The sequence below is a fragment of the Sabethes cyaneus genome, chromosome 3 (genome assembly GCF_943734655.1).
Source record: "Sabethes cyaneus chromosome 3, idSabCyanKW18_F2, whole genome shotgun sequence".
Lineage (NCBI taxonomy): Eukaryota > Metazoa > Arthropoda > Insecta > Diptera > Culicidae > Sabethes > Sabethes cyaneus.
This window is the reverse complement of record NC_071355.1, coordinates 217,129,889-217,146,593: the sequence shown is the minus strand read 5'-3', so window position 1 is coordinate 217,146,593 and position 16,705 is coordinate 217,129,889. Positions and strand designations below refer to the sequence as shown.

Genomic DNA, 16,705 nt, shown 5'->3' with positions numbered 1-16,705 from the left:
TATATATCACATTGTATTTCGTCGGTAGACGCACGTAAAACTGTACCTGTCAAAATTTTCTATTATATATAAAGGAGTTACATGCCATGTCCTGTCCTAGGTTTGTTTTGTAGGCTGGCTAGGCTTATAGGGTTAAAGTTTAGGTGACAAATGAATTCGTGTGTTTAGTGATATTTTGTATTTTAAACAGTTAATTCAAGATTATTCTTTCAATAGTTTTGATATCTTGCACAAAGCTTAGTCTCCTTAAGTTTTTTTTAATTACTAAAATCATCAAGATAGCCAGACAATGGACCTGCTTTATACAACGCACCGGAAAAACAGCTCTGCTGGTCATACCTTCCTTGAGACACAGTAAGTTTCCAAATTCTACCTGATTGTATTTGCATCAGCCTAATTTTTGCTCTTGTCAGACAAAATTTTGAATTACTTTGTACAGCTTCGTCTTGCAATGTGCTTGCGTTTACTACTGCCAATGAGCTTACAGAGCAATCTCCCATCCAGAGCTGGGGATTCCACATCTATGTGGTAGACCTAAATACGCCCTGGTTCCCGTATAAAGTGACATCAAGCAAATATCCTGTATCTACATTGGAGTGGGACGTGCTGGGTCGATTCCTGCTGGTTGGTGATCGAAACGGAAATGTACAATTATTCACACAGAAAGACAATCTACTTTCGGAATGGAAACCGTTATACAGCGTCCGATTCCCAGGAGAGAACATTATTGCCGCCTCATTTTTCCACAACGGCCGTAAAATGTCTCTGCAGACGGATAAAAAGGATCAGTATTTGTACCTGGAAAAGTTTCACAAGCTGAAGTTTGCTGCTAGTGTTCGACAATTTGGAGGAGTATCGGTGGAAGGAGTATTAGTGGTTTCCGCAACTGGAATGCTTGGCGCTTTCATTATTCCTGCTGAATCAAACGCTAGCATTCAAAAAATCCAGGAACCAACCATGTTGATTCCAGCAACGGAAAGCTTAGGAGTAACCAGGAATTATTACACTACAGCTAGCATTTGCTATGCGAGAAGTAAGAATTATTATAGTTTTTTCATGACTGCAATTTAAAATGTTTAACTTGGTTTCAGATGGAAGCTTAATGGTAGCCGTTGGAAACGGTGACACAAGGTCTGCCAATTCTAGTATGATACAATGCTTTCGTGTTGCAATAAAAAAGAGTGCTGAAAAATTGGAAATAAATAGCACTGCTTTGCCAAGCTTTTTCCTAGCGGAAGGCCTTGGCAAAGATTTGAAGGAGTTGCGAGTAATGCATGTTAAATGGGTCTTTACAGAAGATGCGGATTCGTTAATTGTAGCATCAAACCACGTTGGAGGAGGTTGCTTCGTAGAACAGTGGGAACTTACGGAAGAATCGACACCAATCCATAAATTGCTGCAAAGTAATAAGAATGAAGCATTTAAAACGTTACTCTGGATCAGCAAAAACCAATACCGTTACAATACGAGAGTGACCAAAGTCTGTACCACCAGGATGAATTTCTTGAACTGTTCTTTCATATATTTGGCCATGAGTGATAGCAGTATCCACTGTCTTCAGAAAGATACCTTCAAACGCTTGACTTGTACTAACGTTGTCTCAATCAGAGATCCTAATGATCATTCGAACAAGCAAGTGCGACCCGGAGTGAAAGTAGGGGCCATTGACATTACTTATTTGGGACATCTCTTCATAACATTGGACAGTTTTGGACAACTTTATGTTTATCGTTGCAATTTTATGTGCCAAGATCAACTTGGAACGCCAGCACTGATTGTGCAAACGGTTAATCTCCTTGAATACTGTTTAGTGACTGGCTTTGATTGTTTGGACATATTGCTTACGTTGAAAATCCAAATTCTCGACAACGTCTTGGAACGGTTAACAGAAAGTTTCCACCGACAGCCTTCTAATGTTCAACAGTATTATTATGTGAATTTTCTGACAATGAAAATAGCATTATACAGGCTCTCGATTTCGGGACAACAAAAAGCCCACGATTTATCGAATCTGCTAATACTGCATTCAATTCTGATCGCTTTCAAGAGTTTATTGCGGCCGTCCGATTTAACGTCTCATGAAAAGGGTCCAGCTGAAAATTTAGCAAGTTAGTTAGTAGATTTTTTTGCCAATCAAGTGATTACATGGCTTTTATTTTATTGTATTTTAGTGGTTTTGTCAGAGTCCGTTCCAGACGTAGACAAAGTGCTGCTGAATTTGGAGGCAAAGGATTTTACAATGGAGCGATCGACTCTTCAAAGTTTGCAGCAACTAATTCAGTGGGTAGCCGATTTGGCGCTCAATATTTTAGCTAAATTGCCGGAAAATCGAGCTTTTATGTCCAAATCACAAGGGGTGAGTAATAATATTTTGCGTGCCTTTATAAATTCGAAAAAGAAGAGGTAAATATTTTTTTTTTCAGTATGATATCAGTAAAGATATTGTGGCACTAAATAGTATCCGAGAGCTTTTGGTTATGATTCGTATTTGGGGCCTACTGAATCCGCAATGCCTTCCAGTATTTTCGCGTTCCGCAGATAATCTGGACATTCTGCTGACCCTCTTTCGTTTGCTTACTAAACTATCTCTTAACCCGAATGAACCAGACGACTTACTGCTGGATGAATGTTGCTTACTGCCAAATCAGGTTCTTATTCCACAACTGCAATTTGTTCCCTCGCGAACGATGATTGCTTCACCGTTGTTACCCCACATTAGTTTGCCTGTGATGGTAAATATAATTTTCTATTAATGCATGCAAATGTACACTAATTGGACATTTTTACTCTAGTGCGATTACGGCGTGGAAAACGAAGCACTCAAATTCTGCCCGGAAGTGCCGATTGTGGAAGGCGGTCTGTCCAATGATAACGTGATAGATTCCGTCATGTATCTGCAGTTAGGCAGGAGACCTCCATCTCTACGGCGATGCACACGCTGTGGATCATGCAGCAGCGTTATAAGTGTGGCGAAAACGGCTGCTATGAAAGCGTGGGAACAACGGTGGATTGACAAGTGCCGGTAAAGTGAAGTTGTTTTTATTATTTGTTATGACTTGTTGGTGGACTAATAGTAGAGTCAAGCTATAACACGGCTGATTGGTGCCTTGCGCATCTGTAGGCTTAAGACATTTCATACGGATTCTCCGCCCCTTATCCAGCAACTCCTATTTCTACCTGAGGCTACGGTATGAACTAACCTGTATGTTATTTAACAATGCTATTGAAGTTGGCTATTGAATTTGGTACGCGGGCATCGAAACGAGAGGCACTATCTTCAGCAAGCGTAGCCAACTTTTAGCTTGCGCGGGTGACTTCGACTTTATAAATAGAATTTCTACGATGGATGAAGCAATCTATGCCAGACTAAAAACAGATACTAGGAAGATTGAGCTACAACGAACTATTGATGGCGATGAACTCAAGGTTGATGAGTTTATAGACTTGGGCACTAACAGTTCGAAACCATTCGTAATGAAACAACTGAGCCATTCGAAATCTGGTATACAAATCCCAATCAAGTAATAAATTTCATGAAAAATGCAATGCTTGACTGGCACAAGAGGTATGAACATGACGATTACGAACACTTCCACCAATAGTGTACTGTCTGTCACAAATACCTAGACAAAAGAAGAAAAAGAATAGCCTAATAGATCAAAATAATAGTATGGACAATGGTCCTAATCTTCTGAATCCTATTATAACGAAAAGTGTGACGGAGCCTCCCGGTTGGCTTTGAGGAACGATGCTGGTTTAACAAGTCAGTCGTCGTATGTTCGAGCCTCAGCCGAGAAAGGGTGTTAGAAGGTCAAGTTTCGATAACGGAATGTAGCACCTAGGTTTTGCTTTGCTTTGTGGCGGATTATTTTACGGTGGAGTACCGGGAGGTACCGAGGCCGAGAGGTTACGGTGAGACGGCCACGCCTTGGCAATGTGGGACGGTAGTGCTAAAAAAACTGTTCTCTTCGATCTAGATGACTGGATTAGATGGAAGCTGGGGTGACATTGCGATTCTCGTTTCGAGTGATTTTGGTTCGTTTCGCCCATTCGTTTAACGTGGTCGAAACGAACCAAAATCACTCGAAACGAGAATCGCAATGTCACCACTGATTAGCGAGTGTTGAGACGCTTCAGGAACTGGCGACGAGCAGCCTAGAGAAGAGTGGAGTAGAGATAAATTCTTGATACAGCACGAGCTGCCTCGGCTTTAAGCTGCTTGTGAAGAGGAAGAAGAAGCTTTATCAAAATGCGAAGGGCCTTTTTAAATTAATAATTTGCTATTCGGAACATATTTTGTAATATTTGATCTGATCAAAATATCACACCTTAATTTCTCTAAAAAACTTATTGCTTTGCAGATGCAACGGTTTCTGGAGACTGGACGTGGCATAGTTACTACAGTAGTGAAAATAGCAACTACAAAAGGTGAGATTTCTTTAGGTAAAAGATAAACTTCTTCATACAGTTAAGCTTAAGAGTAACACTAATGAACTAGCAATGTATTTATTGATTTTTAATCATTTCACGTTACAGTACTCTCTGGTCGTTGGTTTCAACGACGCAATGGGAATGGAATAAATGTACGTGTGTGTAGATTATATTGAATACGTAATAAAAGTTTATATGCATTTATGTTGTAAATGCGAATCGAACTGCAGCTCAAGTTACTTGAATTGCGAAGCACTAATCCTCAGACCGATGACATCCTTGCCTATTTCAGCCACTTGACAAACCGCACAGGTTACTCCTTTATACGCAGGCTGATAGGACGCTGAACAGAGGGAACACTTCTCTTCCGGCTTGCCACGATAAATTGGTTTGTAGGTAACCGCACATAAAGTGAATGGATTGTGTTCGTCATATTGCAGCATGTGCTCATCAGTTTCATTTACTTCACACGCTGACAGTATTTTTCGTGCTTGATTGGCGACCTCTGGGCGAGGGCCCAAGTCAATCAAACGACGCGCGAATGAAGCAGCTGTTTTATAGTTCTTCAGCTTGAAAAACAAATTTAGTGCTGTTCTTAAAGTTAAAATTTGGTGCACCGGCTGCAAGTTAACGTGAGTAAAGTAAGCCGCCAGTTCACAGATCCGCTTCTGCTCATCCAGCGTATTTTTCGGCAGTCCTTTGCGAAGTGTCTCCATTTGCAAACCAACAACATACTCGCGACAGATAGTTAACAGTTGCTGGGCTTCAGCGATTTCCTGTCGAGATTCAACCACCAGCAATGGAATGCAAAGCATTATATGTTGCAGCTTTTCAATCGCCTCGGTAAACTTCCCGGTGGTAGTTAGTTGATAACATGTCTGCAGCATCTGTACTAAATCATTTAATTTGAATGCCAAAGTGGGATGACAATTTTTAACGTTCAGCTCCTTCCAATTTCGATTCGGATAAGCCGGTAAAGGACCAATACTGGGAAGACATGTATAGGAAGTTTTGGAACCGATGTGTGACTCCATGAAGATTTCCTTGTAGGGAGTAAAATTGACGACTCCAACTTGATCATGCAATAATCGGAAAGCTGTTTCATACGATCCGGCACGAACGTGGTCGGCCGCGAGCTGAGAATTAATTGTCCAAAAGTGCGAAGGTGGCAAACCTTTTGGTGGAACAGCATAAAAGCCTTTATCTCCTGTATTGCTGGCTGAGATTTTCGACATTAGTTCCTCTGGCAACTCCAAATCGTCATCTCCCACATCCCATCCGGCACCTTCTCCTCCCTCAGCTTTATTGTCGCTATCATCCTTGGCATCTTCAAACTTATCATCATCGCGTAAATCTTCATCGACACCCCAACCGTCCTCATCCGCTGCTTCTACCACAGTTTCAGTGGCTGCCAGTGCCTGGTGAACAGTTGCAGCTCCACGAGACATCATTGTTCCTTCGAAGAATCCTTTGGAAACCGTCAATAGTGGCCAGTTACTTTCGGCTTGCTGAATAGGAACCGGAGGGCGCAAAAACTTCGCATTCGGCTGCACTTCTGGCAAATTCTTTCCAGCAGCTGTGATAGTTTCAGCCAGCTGGGTGGCATCTTCCTCTAAACCATGGGTCTTGGCTGTTAGATAAGCCAACGACGTTTGATTGCAATTTTTCAGTATTGAAACGCGTTCCTTGACGTCTCCCAGCAGCAGAGCGCCCTGATACTGTGCAGATACGTCTTTACGGATTTCTGCAATCTTGTTCATTTTCTTCAGCTTCTCCAGGTTGCCCGTAATCAGATAGAGGAAAGATAACTTGTCGAAATTCTTCGTACGTTGATAACACATTTCCACCACCTGGTGGTTGCCTTGCATAAGAGCAGTCTAAAAGTTATAAAATTATAGTTAAAATCCGTCTAAATATCTCTATTCAAGAACTAACTCTATCAAATCATCGATCACTCACCTGCGCCAACCTTTCCCAGCACTGCTTATCGTCCAAAGCCTTGGCTGCTTCCAGAGCAACCTCGATGTTACCGCACTCTAGTGCCAAACCAAAGCGAGTCTTTTCATCCTTGACGAAATGCAAGGCTACTTCCGGGTAACCTTTCTGCTGCAAATAGGCAATGATGCTTTGACCGACTAACCGTGCGTTACGCACCATGTGCAAGACTTCCTCGTACTTTCGGTTGATCAACGCCAGCTTGAATTTGTATTCGGTTGTATCAATATTCAGTACTCGTGTTCTACATTCACGATCCAGACAAAAAACTTGACTATTCTTGACCCGGGCTATGTAGATCGGTAAATCCAAAGTACGTATGATTCCGTGATCACCGTTAATAATCGCGTACTTGATGTGATTCGAAGTGGTATAGATAAACACGCCGGAATCATCCCAAGCTCCGCTTTTGATTCGAGCACTCTCGTGTATGGAACACAGTAAATCCAGGCGACGATTGCAAATGTTCAAAGTATGTTTGGCGAGAAGCGCAACGTGACTCATATCGGTGGACCAGACAACGTACTTGCACTTGGCAATCTTAACCTGCGCCAAAGTGCGCAGCTGCTGTACATCGAACAATGTCACATGCTCCGGTTCTCGAAGTAGAAGCATTCCCGTTCCGGCGTAAAATATTTCGTCACAAACCGGGGTTTGGATCTTCTTGGTAACTTCATTCTTGAAGTTTTTAATAACCAATTGGTTGGAACGATCCAAAACGGCAAATCGGTTTCGTGCAACCCAAACCGCTGTAACACCGGACGAACGCTTACTATCGGTTTCAGTATTTTGCGAGCCACTGTCTTTCTGTGGAATGCTATACAAATCATAGGTGCTGTTTTCCAAATTGGAAGTTCTGGTACACAACAGCACTGCATTCAATGCAGGGTTATAAGACATGCTATACACGGGAGTTTTTCCTCCACCCCGTATTGTCATTAAAACCGTATCGGATTTAGTATTGAAATCAAGTTCGCGAAGAAACCGTTCCTTCACGTAGTACAAGCAGTTTCCATAAACAGCATAGGCTGGTCGCTCACGTTCAAGCTTAAATACAATCATTCCGGAATCGTGTCCCGCAGCAAACAGATTCAAGTTTGGATGCGCGGTCATAATCCAGAACCGCTCATGTTCTCTTCTAAAAGTATGAATGCATTGCCTCTTAGTCATATCCCAGACGCGAATACTTTTATCTTCACTGTTTGAGACAATCAGCTCTGCCCTTGGATGGAACAAAACGCAAGATACATTATTATAATGTCCACGACAAGTGTCCACCTCCCAAGCTTTGTACTCGTTCATCCTCCATAGCTTGATTTGTCGATCGTCCGCCCCAGATACAATTAAGGGCAACGTCGGATGAAAACTAGCCCAGTTAACTCCTCGATCATGTCCCTCCAGTACATGTTTTACCACAGCATCAGCCTGACCGAACAAATCAGTTGCGGTTGGATTCTTCAGGTGATCATCCAACCCGGTTGGTCCTGGGGCTACGTTTTTCTTGCGCAATCCAGAAATATCCCAAATCCTCACAGTCTGATCCAACGAAGCCGAAACGATAATGTCATCCGTTGGATGAAATTGAGCACACATAACATAGTGATTGTGACCGGTCAGCACACAAATACAGGACCTAGATTGCCAATTCCAGATACGAATGGTTTGATCATCCGAAGCGCTCAGTATCCATGGATACTCATGATGAAATACCGTTGTCCGGACATAGTCCAAATGACCGAGCAGAGAAAAAATACACCGTCTCTGCTTATAATTCCAAACCTTGATTTTAAAGTCATCACCACCGGAGACAAATAGTGGCTGCTGGCTGTGGAACGCAATACCGCGTACCGGCCCGTCATGTTCATCAAATTTCTCGATCAAAGTACTAATACGATAGTCCCAAAGTTGGATTACGCCGCTATGCAAACTGGTAAAACAATACGAAATAAAGAATCTAAAATGAAGTTGCTATTTTTTAAATTTTATTACCTTGCCAAAACCCACGGCCGCTTTGGATGGAACGAAAGCCCCTTTACTCGGGCCGATTTTGTTTCAAAATTGGTTAACATGGCTGTTTTAACGTTGTGCTTAGTTCCGATGAGAAGTATACCTTTTCTCTACAAAGCGGTCTGAAGCGCCGACCTCAATTCTTACTAATTCACGGATAAACCTAAAATTTTTTGCACTTTGACGAGAAAATGGATGCAATTTTCACTGCGCTGTCGTTTTTCTGTTTTTTAGTGACACGTCTAACTAAATCTGTCATACTTTTGACAGTAAATCCCATCCCAGTGGGTGTTACTGTTGATGCTGTTGATGCAGATTATAGGGTGGTTCTAACTACAGACGGTAGATAATCTACAGACGCGCAAAGAGCGTGGCATAAAACACCAATCGAACCGTCAAATCGAGACACCAAATGAGCAAAGTAAACAAACTTGTGTTTCGTATAGGCAGGGAAGACTAAGTTTTGTAATCTACCAGAGATGTTAAAACTTTAACTATTGATTTACTAAAAACATATGGATTAGTTACCTTGGAAATATCATATAATGCTTTAAAAAATTCAATTGGCTTGTTCACTTTGCAAAATATGCGTCGTAATTCGCGAAGTTTCATGGAACATACCAGGTGATTCACGCAACTTACTGCTGATTATAGGAAGATTGATCCAATTCTGACTAGTTGCCAAAACTGTTTAAATACTATAAACAAAAAAAAGTGTTGCCGAATTGGTAATTTTTCTCTTTGCGCGTCTGTAGATTATCTACCGTCTGTAGTGTCGTGTCCGGTGGAAGGGATTCCGGATCAGCAGACTATCACTTTCGATTCCGTTGTTCTTTCCAACAAGTCAATCACAAGACTGACGCTTATTTTCTTTTTGCAAGCGAACTGCCATCGTGAGCTTATCTTCATCTTCTTTACTCCTACAGCATTCTAGTTTCTATCTCTCTTTTTTTCATCACTTTCTTCCTTCGTACTGTATATGCTCTCATTCCCTACATCCACCCTTACTTCTACTCTTTAATGGTATATTGTGTATTGATTCATATTTATTTTCTTTTCAAATATTGCTTTTCTGAATTAGTTTAACTCTTGGTCGTTTTTCATCATTTTTCCTTATTTGGCATATCTGCAGGTGCAGTCAGACCCGTAGCGTGACATTGTGGTGACCTAGGATTTGGTACTCTCTTGTTCCCTAAATCAGTGTTCGTTTCGAGTTTATCATTTTTTTAAGTCATGCATTATTCGTATTGTCCCATATCCAGCATTTCCTTATACTTACTGCTAATGCCTTACAATGGTAAGGCCACGAGTTAGGCTCTTTTTATTGCCACCAAGCGCTAGCCCCCGCCACCACAGGCTGTAGCGCTGCGTGCAGTATCAGTTACAACCTTTGAAACAGACTTAATATATTCAACTCTACAAGCTACAACCATTGTTAAGCCTTTCCTCTTTGCCTGTAGTAAGCCTGTTTACTGAGCCTTACAACTTTGTTTTGCGTAATGCGCATACAGTTGGTAAGAATTACTAGTGTATCTTGAGTACACTTTGCGATCTCGTCAGAAGCCGTAGCGACATCTACGTACTTCGATTCGAGAACTTAAGAGCTCGCAATGCTCTGAAAATTAAATTAAGCCGATAAAGCTTATTGTCCGCAAATGGAAATGGGCGAAAATACGCATAAAAATGACTGCGATATCTACTGGAGAATGTTCTGTTGGTTGTTCGAAAACACCGTTTCATCCCGATTCAAAATCTATTAAGTGATCCTTCGTTGCGCCTAACTTTCTTCACATTTCGAAATTCCAATTATGCGACGGGACACTATCAGAAAATGTTTTAAGCAATTGATCGTTATTGCAATTGCATAGCTTGGCGACAGTGACAATCCGCAAACGCGCAAGAACTGCAAACTTTAAATCAGATTCGTCAAAAACCTGGATTGCGACTATAATTTTAACGTTCAAACGGTTGTTACATACAAGAACCATAAAATTCCTTCACCTATTCATTATGTTTGATTTAGCATGAGTTTTACTAACTCATTGATATAGGCAAATTTCATGGAATCTTCAAAACGATTACGTTATTGTCCCAAGCGTTTTTTTTATCGATACCATCTTCGTCGTGATGTACCTTCCGAAATTTGTAGTCACTGTTATGTAACGAATGTTAAATCGAATAGCTAATAGGCGTTAAATGTTAAATTTACTGATTTTTTTTTCTGTGAAATATACCGCATCTGACGTTTGTTTTCGTTTTTATCATCATCGCATCAGGTAGCGCCACTGCGGCAGTTTTTACTCTAATAGGTCAATTATTATCTAATAGTTTTTCACGAAACGAAACTCGACTTAAGCAAAAAATGGATGCTATAACGCATACAATGGTATAAATGAAATCTGTTTGATGTCAAGTCTATGTTTACCAACATTAAATCAAATGCCAGCCGCTTGAAGGCATTCTACTAATAGTGCTAGTTACCGACCGATCAGTGAATTCAAAAGCTATGTACGACTTACACTATCTATCAAAATTCAATTTGCTCAATAGGCTGCTCACGCTAAACGCCGGTTTCTTCGAAAAAATGCAAAAAAAACAACGCCACACAACACCCCTATATTAGTGTTGGTCATCTGCTCAGCAACGCACACCATAATAGAATAATAAAACGGTACGTGAGTGTATGACGCACGCCCACGCATGATTACCCGATTACGTTCGCACATGAGATATACCAACACGTGCATATACTTAAGCAGTCCACAACTCATCCTGTTAATATTTTTTACTGTAGCAACTAGATGCATTAAAAAACGAGGCCCAAGCAATGTAAAGCATTAACTACCTACTCAGATACGGCTTCAAGCCCTCGCCAACTGGAGTGGAAAACTTTTGGGCAAACTACGATGCCCCCGTGTACAAACACGTCCTTGAGGTCGAATAAACTTCAGTGGCGCCGGACAAAGATTGCTGTCATCTGCCCCACGCACACCTCGCTGCGTGTACATATTTGCTCTCATCAGGAAGCGACGCTCTTTTCCGATGCCAACAACTCACCAACACAGTCGCACACCAGCGATCTCTATGGCCTGTCGCGCAATCTCAAAAGTTTCACCCAGGAAACGTTATCCACAAACTGAAGCACCCTCTCAAGGGCTACCAATTACAATCATCAATCATCAAAAACATTTTGAACGCCCACACAAGGGGTCAATATTGGCCTCTGAAGGGATTGAATTTTTTGCCAATTTATCCTCTCGGGGATTTCCACTTCTGCTTATCGTCATTAAAAACACCTTCGCAGAGGTAAAACGTTTGTTACGATTGTATTTCCCGCTCGGAGGAATCAACAATATAGACCAAATTTTTGCATGTGTTAATTTTAAGAGATAACATAACATCACTAGCGCAACATATTTCTCTTCGCTTTGCACATACTCGGCAGCAATGCAAAATGACTCACAGTTCACTGTTGTACACATAAACGATATTCACATTTCACTAGCCAAATCCATGTCTACCTTAAAAAAAGCACGTCCGCACAGCGAAAGGAAAGCGACCGGTTCGAGGTCACCGACTAGCGCCAATGTCGTGTCCGGTGGAAGGGATTCCGGATCAGCAGACTATCACTTTCGATTCCGTTGTTCTTTCCAACAAGTCGATCACAAGACTGACGCTTATTTTCTTTTTGCAAGCGAACTGCCATCGTGAGCTTATCTTCATCTTCTTTACTCCTACAGCATTCTAGTTTCTATCTCTCTTTTTTTCATCACTTTCTTCCTTCGTACTGTATATGCTCTCATTCCCTACATGTAGTTCTACACACTTAAACGATTCGGTAAAATTTACCGAAATCTAAACAGCTGAACGTTCGGTAAAATTTTTGATTGCACCAAACATTACTAATGATCTGTAAACGTCGATTGGCACCATCGAAATTTTTACCGAACGTTCAGCTGTTTAGAATTCGGTAAAATTTTACCGAATTCGGTGCTTTTTGTTAAGTGTGTAACCTGAGAGAGATTTGCGAAGAGGAAAAATTCTAACGTCAAATTCTAGATATAGAATTAACAAAAGGGCGAATGTCGCAAATGTAAACAAAACGGGCAAGAGTTAGGGTAACCAAACGTATTTTGGATCCCATCAGCAGCTGTACATAATTTGGACACTTACAGCAAAATCAAATGGAAGTGTCCAAATTATGTACAGCTGCTGGTGGGGTCCAAAATAGGTTGGTTCCCCTACTTTTTGCTGGCCCAGCATAGGAAAATCAACCCTCACTCGGTTTGTTTACGCTTGCGACATTCGCCCTTTTGTTAATTCTATCTTCAAATGCAGCCAGTACGATCTGTCAAGTACAGCCAGTCGTTAACGTTGGCCCAAAATGGAAAAGTATTGATAATTCTCATAAGTTTTCTGCTGGTGTTTTTTGTGAAAAACACATTTGGAATTGAATTAGTCTTGTTTGTCTCAATTGTAAACTAACATTTTTGCAAAAACTGAAATACCCGTAGGCAGGGGCTTGCGATGAGTGCCATGTTTTTGTTGCCAACATCTCAGTACATCTCGACAAGGTTGGTAGCAAATTTACTTGTCAGACGGGCGCTTTTCCTGCAATAGCGCCCTTCGTTAAGTCGACTGTCAAACACCGTTCGTTAAGATAGGGATAGCACCCCGCTGCCCGTAGGTCACTCTTAAATACCTTTGGACACTTTACTTTTTGTTCTTACAAAGTATAAAAATTACCTACTTGCCGACCGGTTTCGGGTAAGTAGTTACCCATCTACGAGGCCGAGTCCAACTAATTATGTTGATGAGAGCAGCTACAGACTTAACTTTGTTAAGTCGAAGAACATCGAATATGCAATAATAACACTCTTTTCTTCATAATTATAATTAAATTATTAATTTTATAGCACAAGAAATGAAAAATATTTTTCCTAATTTTGAAATTGTAAATGCAATGTGAATTAATTGAAGTAATTCCTCGCAATATTTCATATTTACCAATTAAACATCTATGAAGAAGTTAGAATTAAATAACATAAGATTAAAAACTTCTCGCTCGGTGGTAATCTGCAATTGATGTAGGAAGAGGCACAATATGTGTCGTTAACCCAAGTTCCACTTTAGCTGATCTGCAAAATGAAACAATGTTTACATTTTTACACTCGAACGACAAACAATCATGGAGGTTTCCATAGTAACTCCGTCAGGGCAAACTCAACGCTCCTGCAATGAATGTCAAAAGATTGTGACCACTTGTGCCTAATAGCCGCCATTATCGCTCGTCGAAAGCTGGATACAGTTTATTCGGGTTGGTAAATAAATATTGCGGAGTTTCCACCTATTTAGAGTCCCACGCGAAAATTATTAGCGTGGTTATTTTCTGCGTTTACCACGCATGTTTGCAATTTAGCAATTTGAACTATCAGTTTTTCGTTATTGCCTCCCCACAGCACCCCTCCTTGATTGACAAGCATATTTTCAATGTATTTAGTAAGTACAGGATAATTACTATTAAAAAAAGAATTTGCGTAGGACTCGTAAAATTGCAGTCAGGTGCAATATTGTCAGTTTCATTGCTAACAAAACGCACTGCACAATTTTTTGGCAGCTTGAAATCGTCGCAGGAAAAAAATGCGTGGATGTGAGTGAGCTAAACATATCCAGCTTTTTACACGCTATAATGGTGGCCGCTATAAATTGTGTTCGTAATATGCGAACAATCTTTTTGACAACTCTGCATACATCAAATCTGGCACTTTTCTCTTGCAACCCTACTGTGCTCTTTCTTTCGTTTACGCCAAAGAAGGCGAGCAAAAATGTGCGAAGTTAGAGTGACTATATACAGAGTGGCGACAATGTCAAAATTGGAATGATAATTATCTGTCAGTGTCATTCCAATCGAGCAGACAACCTATCCAACGCGTATGCAGGAAGGAGAAAGAAAAACCTAGGATAAACCGCATTGCATACATTTGGGATGACTTGGCGCCACTCTGTATATAGTCACTCTATGCGAAGTGTAAACAAAACTATTGCTCTCCTTCTTTTGCGTAAACGAAAGAAAGAGCAACACTGCCGTACAGGAGAAGAGTGCCCAGTTTTGATGGATGCAGAGTTGTCAAAAAGATTGTTCGAATATTACGAACACAATTTATAGCGTCCGCCATTATAGCGCGTAAAAAGCGGGATATATTTCGTTTGACTAGGGCATAAACTGTTGATTTACTCGACAAAATAAACCAAATTTGCACTCCGACGAATCTGGCGACGATTTCGGTTCGCGATGGTTTAATTCATCGCGTTCGATAAGGTGGGAAACTTACAATATTGCGACATTTGCCCCTATTTAGACTACCCCGATTTGCACGATTATCACAGTCGAATCTCGCACACGATTTCGCTCAAGGAAAATGAAGTGAAAAAGAAGGATAAGAAGGAAAATGAAGTCAAACTCATAAGTTGATTAAATTTAAAGCCTTGCTAGTGTCAGATTAACAGTGCAAAATGCGGTATGTTTCATTAAATGATTATTGTGCGCGCATTCCCTTACTGGACACGACGGTTGAAACAGTCGTGTTTCTGAACGGTCGTAAAAAGGGTCGTTTTTAGCTTTTGACAGATAAAATGTCAAATTGTGTCATCATCGCTGTTTCATTATTGGAACCAATCGAGCAAAGTAAATAAACCTAGGAATTACCGTTCTATCAGAAGAAACGGAATGAAATTCAGCATGAAATGAATTTGTATTTTCAACGCCGGTTTGGCGAAATTTCATAGTGAATAAAGCGTAGTTTATCCTTCATTATCCAAACAAGCAATAACAAACCAATAACGTTCGTATTTGAAAACAATTTGTTTAATGCTTTTGTATGATTAACACGAAGTCACGTTTAAGGTTGCGACAGAAACGCAATGAGCCTGTGTTGCCAGTTATGGCGATAAAACATTACGAACTGTGTTGCCAATTTAGTCATTTTTTTACCTTTGGAACGTTTGAAACAGTACCTGAACTCCCCACGGAATCCATCGATCAAGTAAATGCACAATATCACAGTAGTCTAAATAGTCATAAAAGGGGCAATAACGCTGTGTTAATTTTTATCGGTGTAAGTTTTGTCTCTGGTTTATAGTCTGTGGTATTCCAGTTGCCAAATTTCCAACAAAATCGCTGGGCACCTGCTGGCTTGGTGCTGCAGCGCGTGGGTTAAATTTTCTGACATTTTCTTCAAGCGGAAGTTGATGTACTGTCAAACAGAACTGTCTTTCGTTCTTTTTCCGGCATCTTTACTTGTGTCGAGCACACATTATACTTTGCTGCAATCTAAACAATGTCTAAAAGAGGTATTTTCTGCACTATTTCGTTATAATTTGCCCACTTTTAAAGTGTTTAATTCATTGCACAAAGGATGCTATACGTTGCTTTGAAAAATTGGTGATTTGAAGCTAGAAGGCTGATCGTATTTTTGTTTCCTTTTGATAGGACGTGGAGGATCCGCGGGGGGAAAATTCCGCATCTCGCTTGGTCTGCCAGTAGGAGCAGTGATCAATTGCGCTGATAATACAGGTAAGGACAATTGTTTTTTTGTAACAAGTAGCTTTATTATGAGCAAATTTTAATAGTACATGATATGAAAATGTACACAATTTAAACTTTGTCGTGTGCAGGGTCATTCACGGTCTTAGTAAATAACGAACAATTTAAGCTGTGTATGGTGTAAAAATAATTATCAATCATTAAAAAAAGTAAAAGTAATAGTTAACATTCTGTATGTATTGATTTCTTGCAGGGGCAAAGAACCTGTATGTCATCGCTGTCCATGGAATCCGCGGTCGCCTGAACCGTCTGCCTGCTGCAGGAGTCGGTGATATGTTCGTAGCTACCGTTAAGAAGGGTAAGCCGGAGCTTCGCAAAAAGGTAATGCCTGCTGTGGTCATCCGGCAGCGAAAACCTTTCCGCAGGCGAGATGGTGTGTTCCTCTACTTCGAGGATAACGCAGGAGTGATAGTAAATAACAAAGGCGAAATGAAAGGTTCCGCTATCACTGGACCAGTGGCGAAAGAGTGCGCTGATCTGTGGCCCCGTATCGCATCGAACGCAGGTTCAATAGCGTAGTTGTGCATAGTTTACGGTAATATTGTTCAACGGGGAAACGTTCTTCAACTCTACATCCTTGTAACAGAATGCTATGGAATAAAAATTCGTTGAAATGCGTGAAATAAGCGGTTAAGTGAGAAATGCTGACTAATAATGTGCGATGACCAT

At 40.8% G+C, this 16,705-nt stretch overlaps 3 protein-coding genes across 3 annotated transcripts; 2 read left to right on the top strand and 1 right to left on the bottom strand.

Annotated features, from left to right (window-relative positions):
* The first annotated feature begins 134 nt into the window (after positions 1–134).
* LOC128741411 (mediator of RNA polymerase II transcription subunit 16) lies at positions 135–4,632 on the top strand. Its single transcript, XM_053837211.1, has 8 exons — positions 135–354; positions 414–1,033; positions 1,092–2,108; positions 2,172–2,356; positions 2,424–2,732; positions 2,793–3,022; positions 4,362–4,428; positions 4,537–4,632. The coding sequence occupies exons 1-7, from the start codon at positions 290–292 to the stop codon at positions 4,393–4,395; spliced, it is 2,460 nt and encodes an 819-aa protein (XP_053693186.1). The 5' UTR covers positions 135–289; the 3' UTR covers positions 4,396–4,428; positions 4,537–4,632.
* On the bottom strand, positions 4,460–8,667 carry LOC128741409 (coatomer subunit alpha). The gene is made up of 3 exons (XM_053837210.1): positions 8,416–8,667; positions 6,391–8,353; positions 4,460–6,308 (listed from the first exon to the last, which is right to left on the bottom strand). Exons 1-3 carry the CDS (start codon positions 8,493–8,495, stop codon positions 4,668–4,670), a joined length of 3,684 nt encoding a protein of 1,227 aa, XP_053693185.1. The 5' UTR covers positions 8,496–8,667; the 3' UTR covers positions 4,460–4,667.
* Positions 8,668–15,677: 7,010 nt separating this feature from the next.
* LOC128742290 (60S ribosomal protein L23) lies at positions 15,678–16,672 on the top strand. Its single transcript, XM_053838616.1, has 3 exons — positions 15,678–15,783; positions 15,923–16,006; positions 16,230–16,672. The coding sequence occupies exons 1-3, from the start codon at positions 15,771–15,773 to the stop codon at positions 16,553–16,555; spliced, it is 423 nt and encodes a 140-aa protein (XP_053694591.1). The 5' UTR covers positions 15,678–15,770; the 3' UTR covers positions 16,556–16,672.
* Positions 16,673–16,705: the final 33 nt, after the last annotated feature.

Bases quoted from the DNA above. Each gene is read 5' to 3' on its own strand.
- LOC128741409 (XM_053837210.1), bottom strand. From the start codon at position 8,495: ATGTTAACCAATTTTGAAACAAAATCGGCCCGAGTAAAGGGGCTTTCG. The intron at 8,354-8,415 runs GTAATAAAATTT...TTGTTTTACCAG, and splicing joins CGGCCGTGGGTTTTGGCAAG to TTTGCATAGCGGCGTAATCC. The intron at 6,309-6,390 runs GTGAGTGATCGA...TATAACTTTTAG, and splicing joins GCTGGGAAAGGTTGGCGCAG to ACTGCTCTTATGCAAGGCAA.
- LOC128742290 (XM_053838616.1), top strand. The intron at 16,007-16,229 runs GTAAGGACAATT...GATTTCTTGCAG, and splicing joins CAATTGCGCTGATAATACAG to GGGCAAAGAACCTGTATGTC.
- LOC128741411 (XM_053837211.1), top strand. From the start codon at position 290: ATGGACCTGCTTTATACAACGCACCGGAAAAACAGCTCTGCTGGTCAT. The intron at 2,357-2,423 runs GTGAGTAATAAT...TTTTTTTTTCAG, and splicing joins TTATGTCCAAATCACAAGGG to TATGATATCAGTAAAGATAT. The intron at 2,733-2,792 runs GTAAATATAATT...TTTTTACTCTAG, and splicing joins ACATTAGTTTGCCTGTGATG to TGCGATTACGGCGTGGAAAA.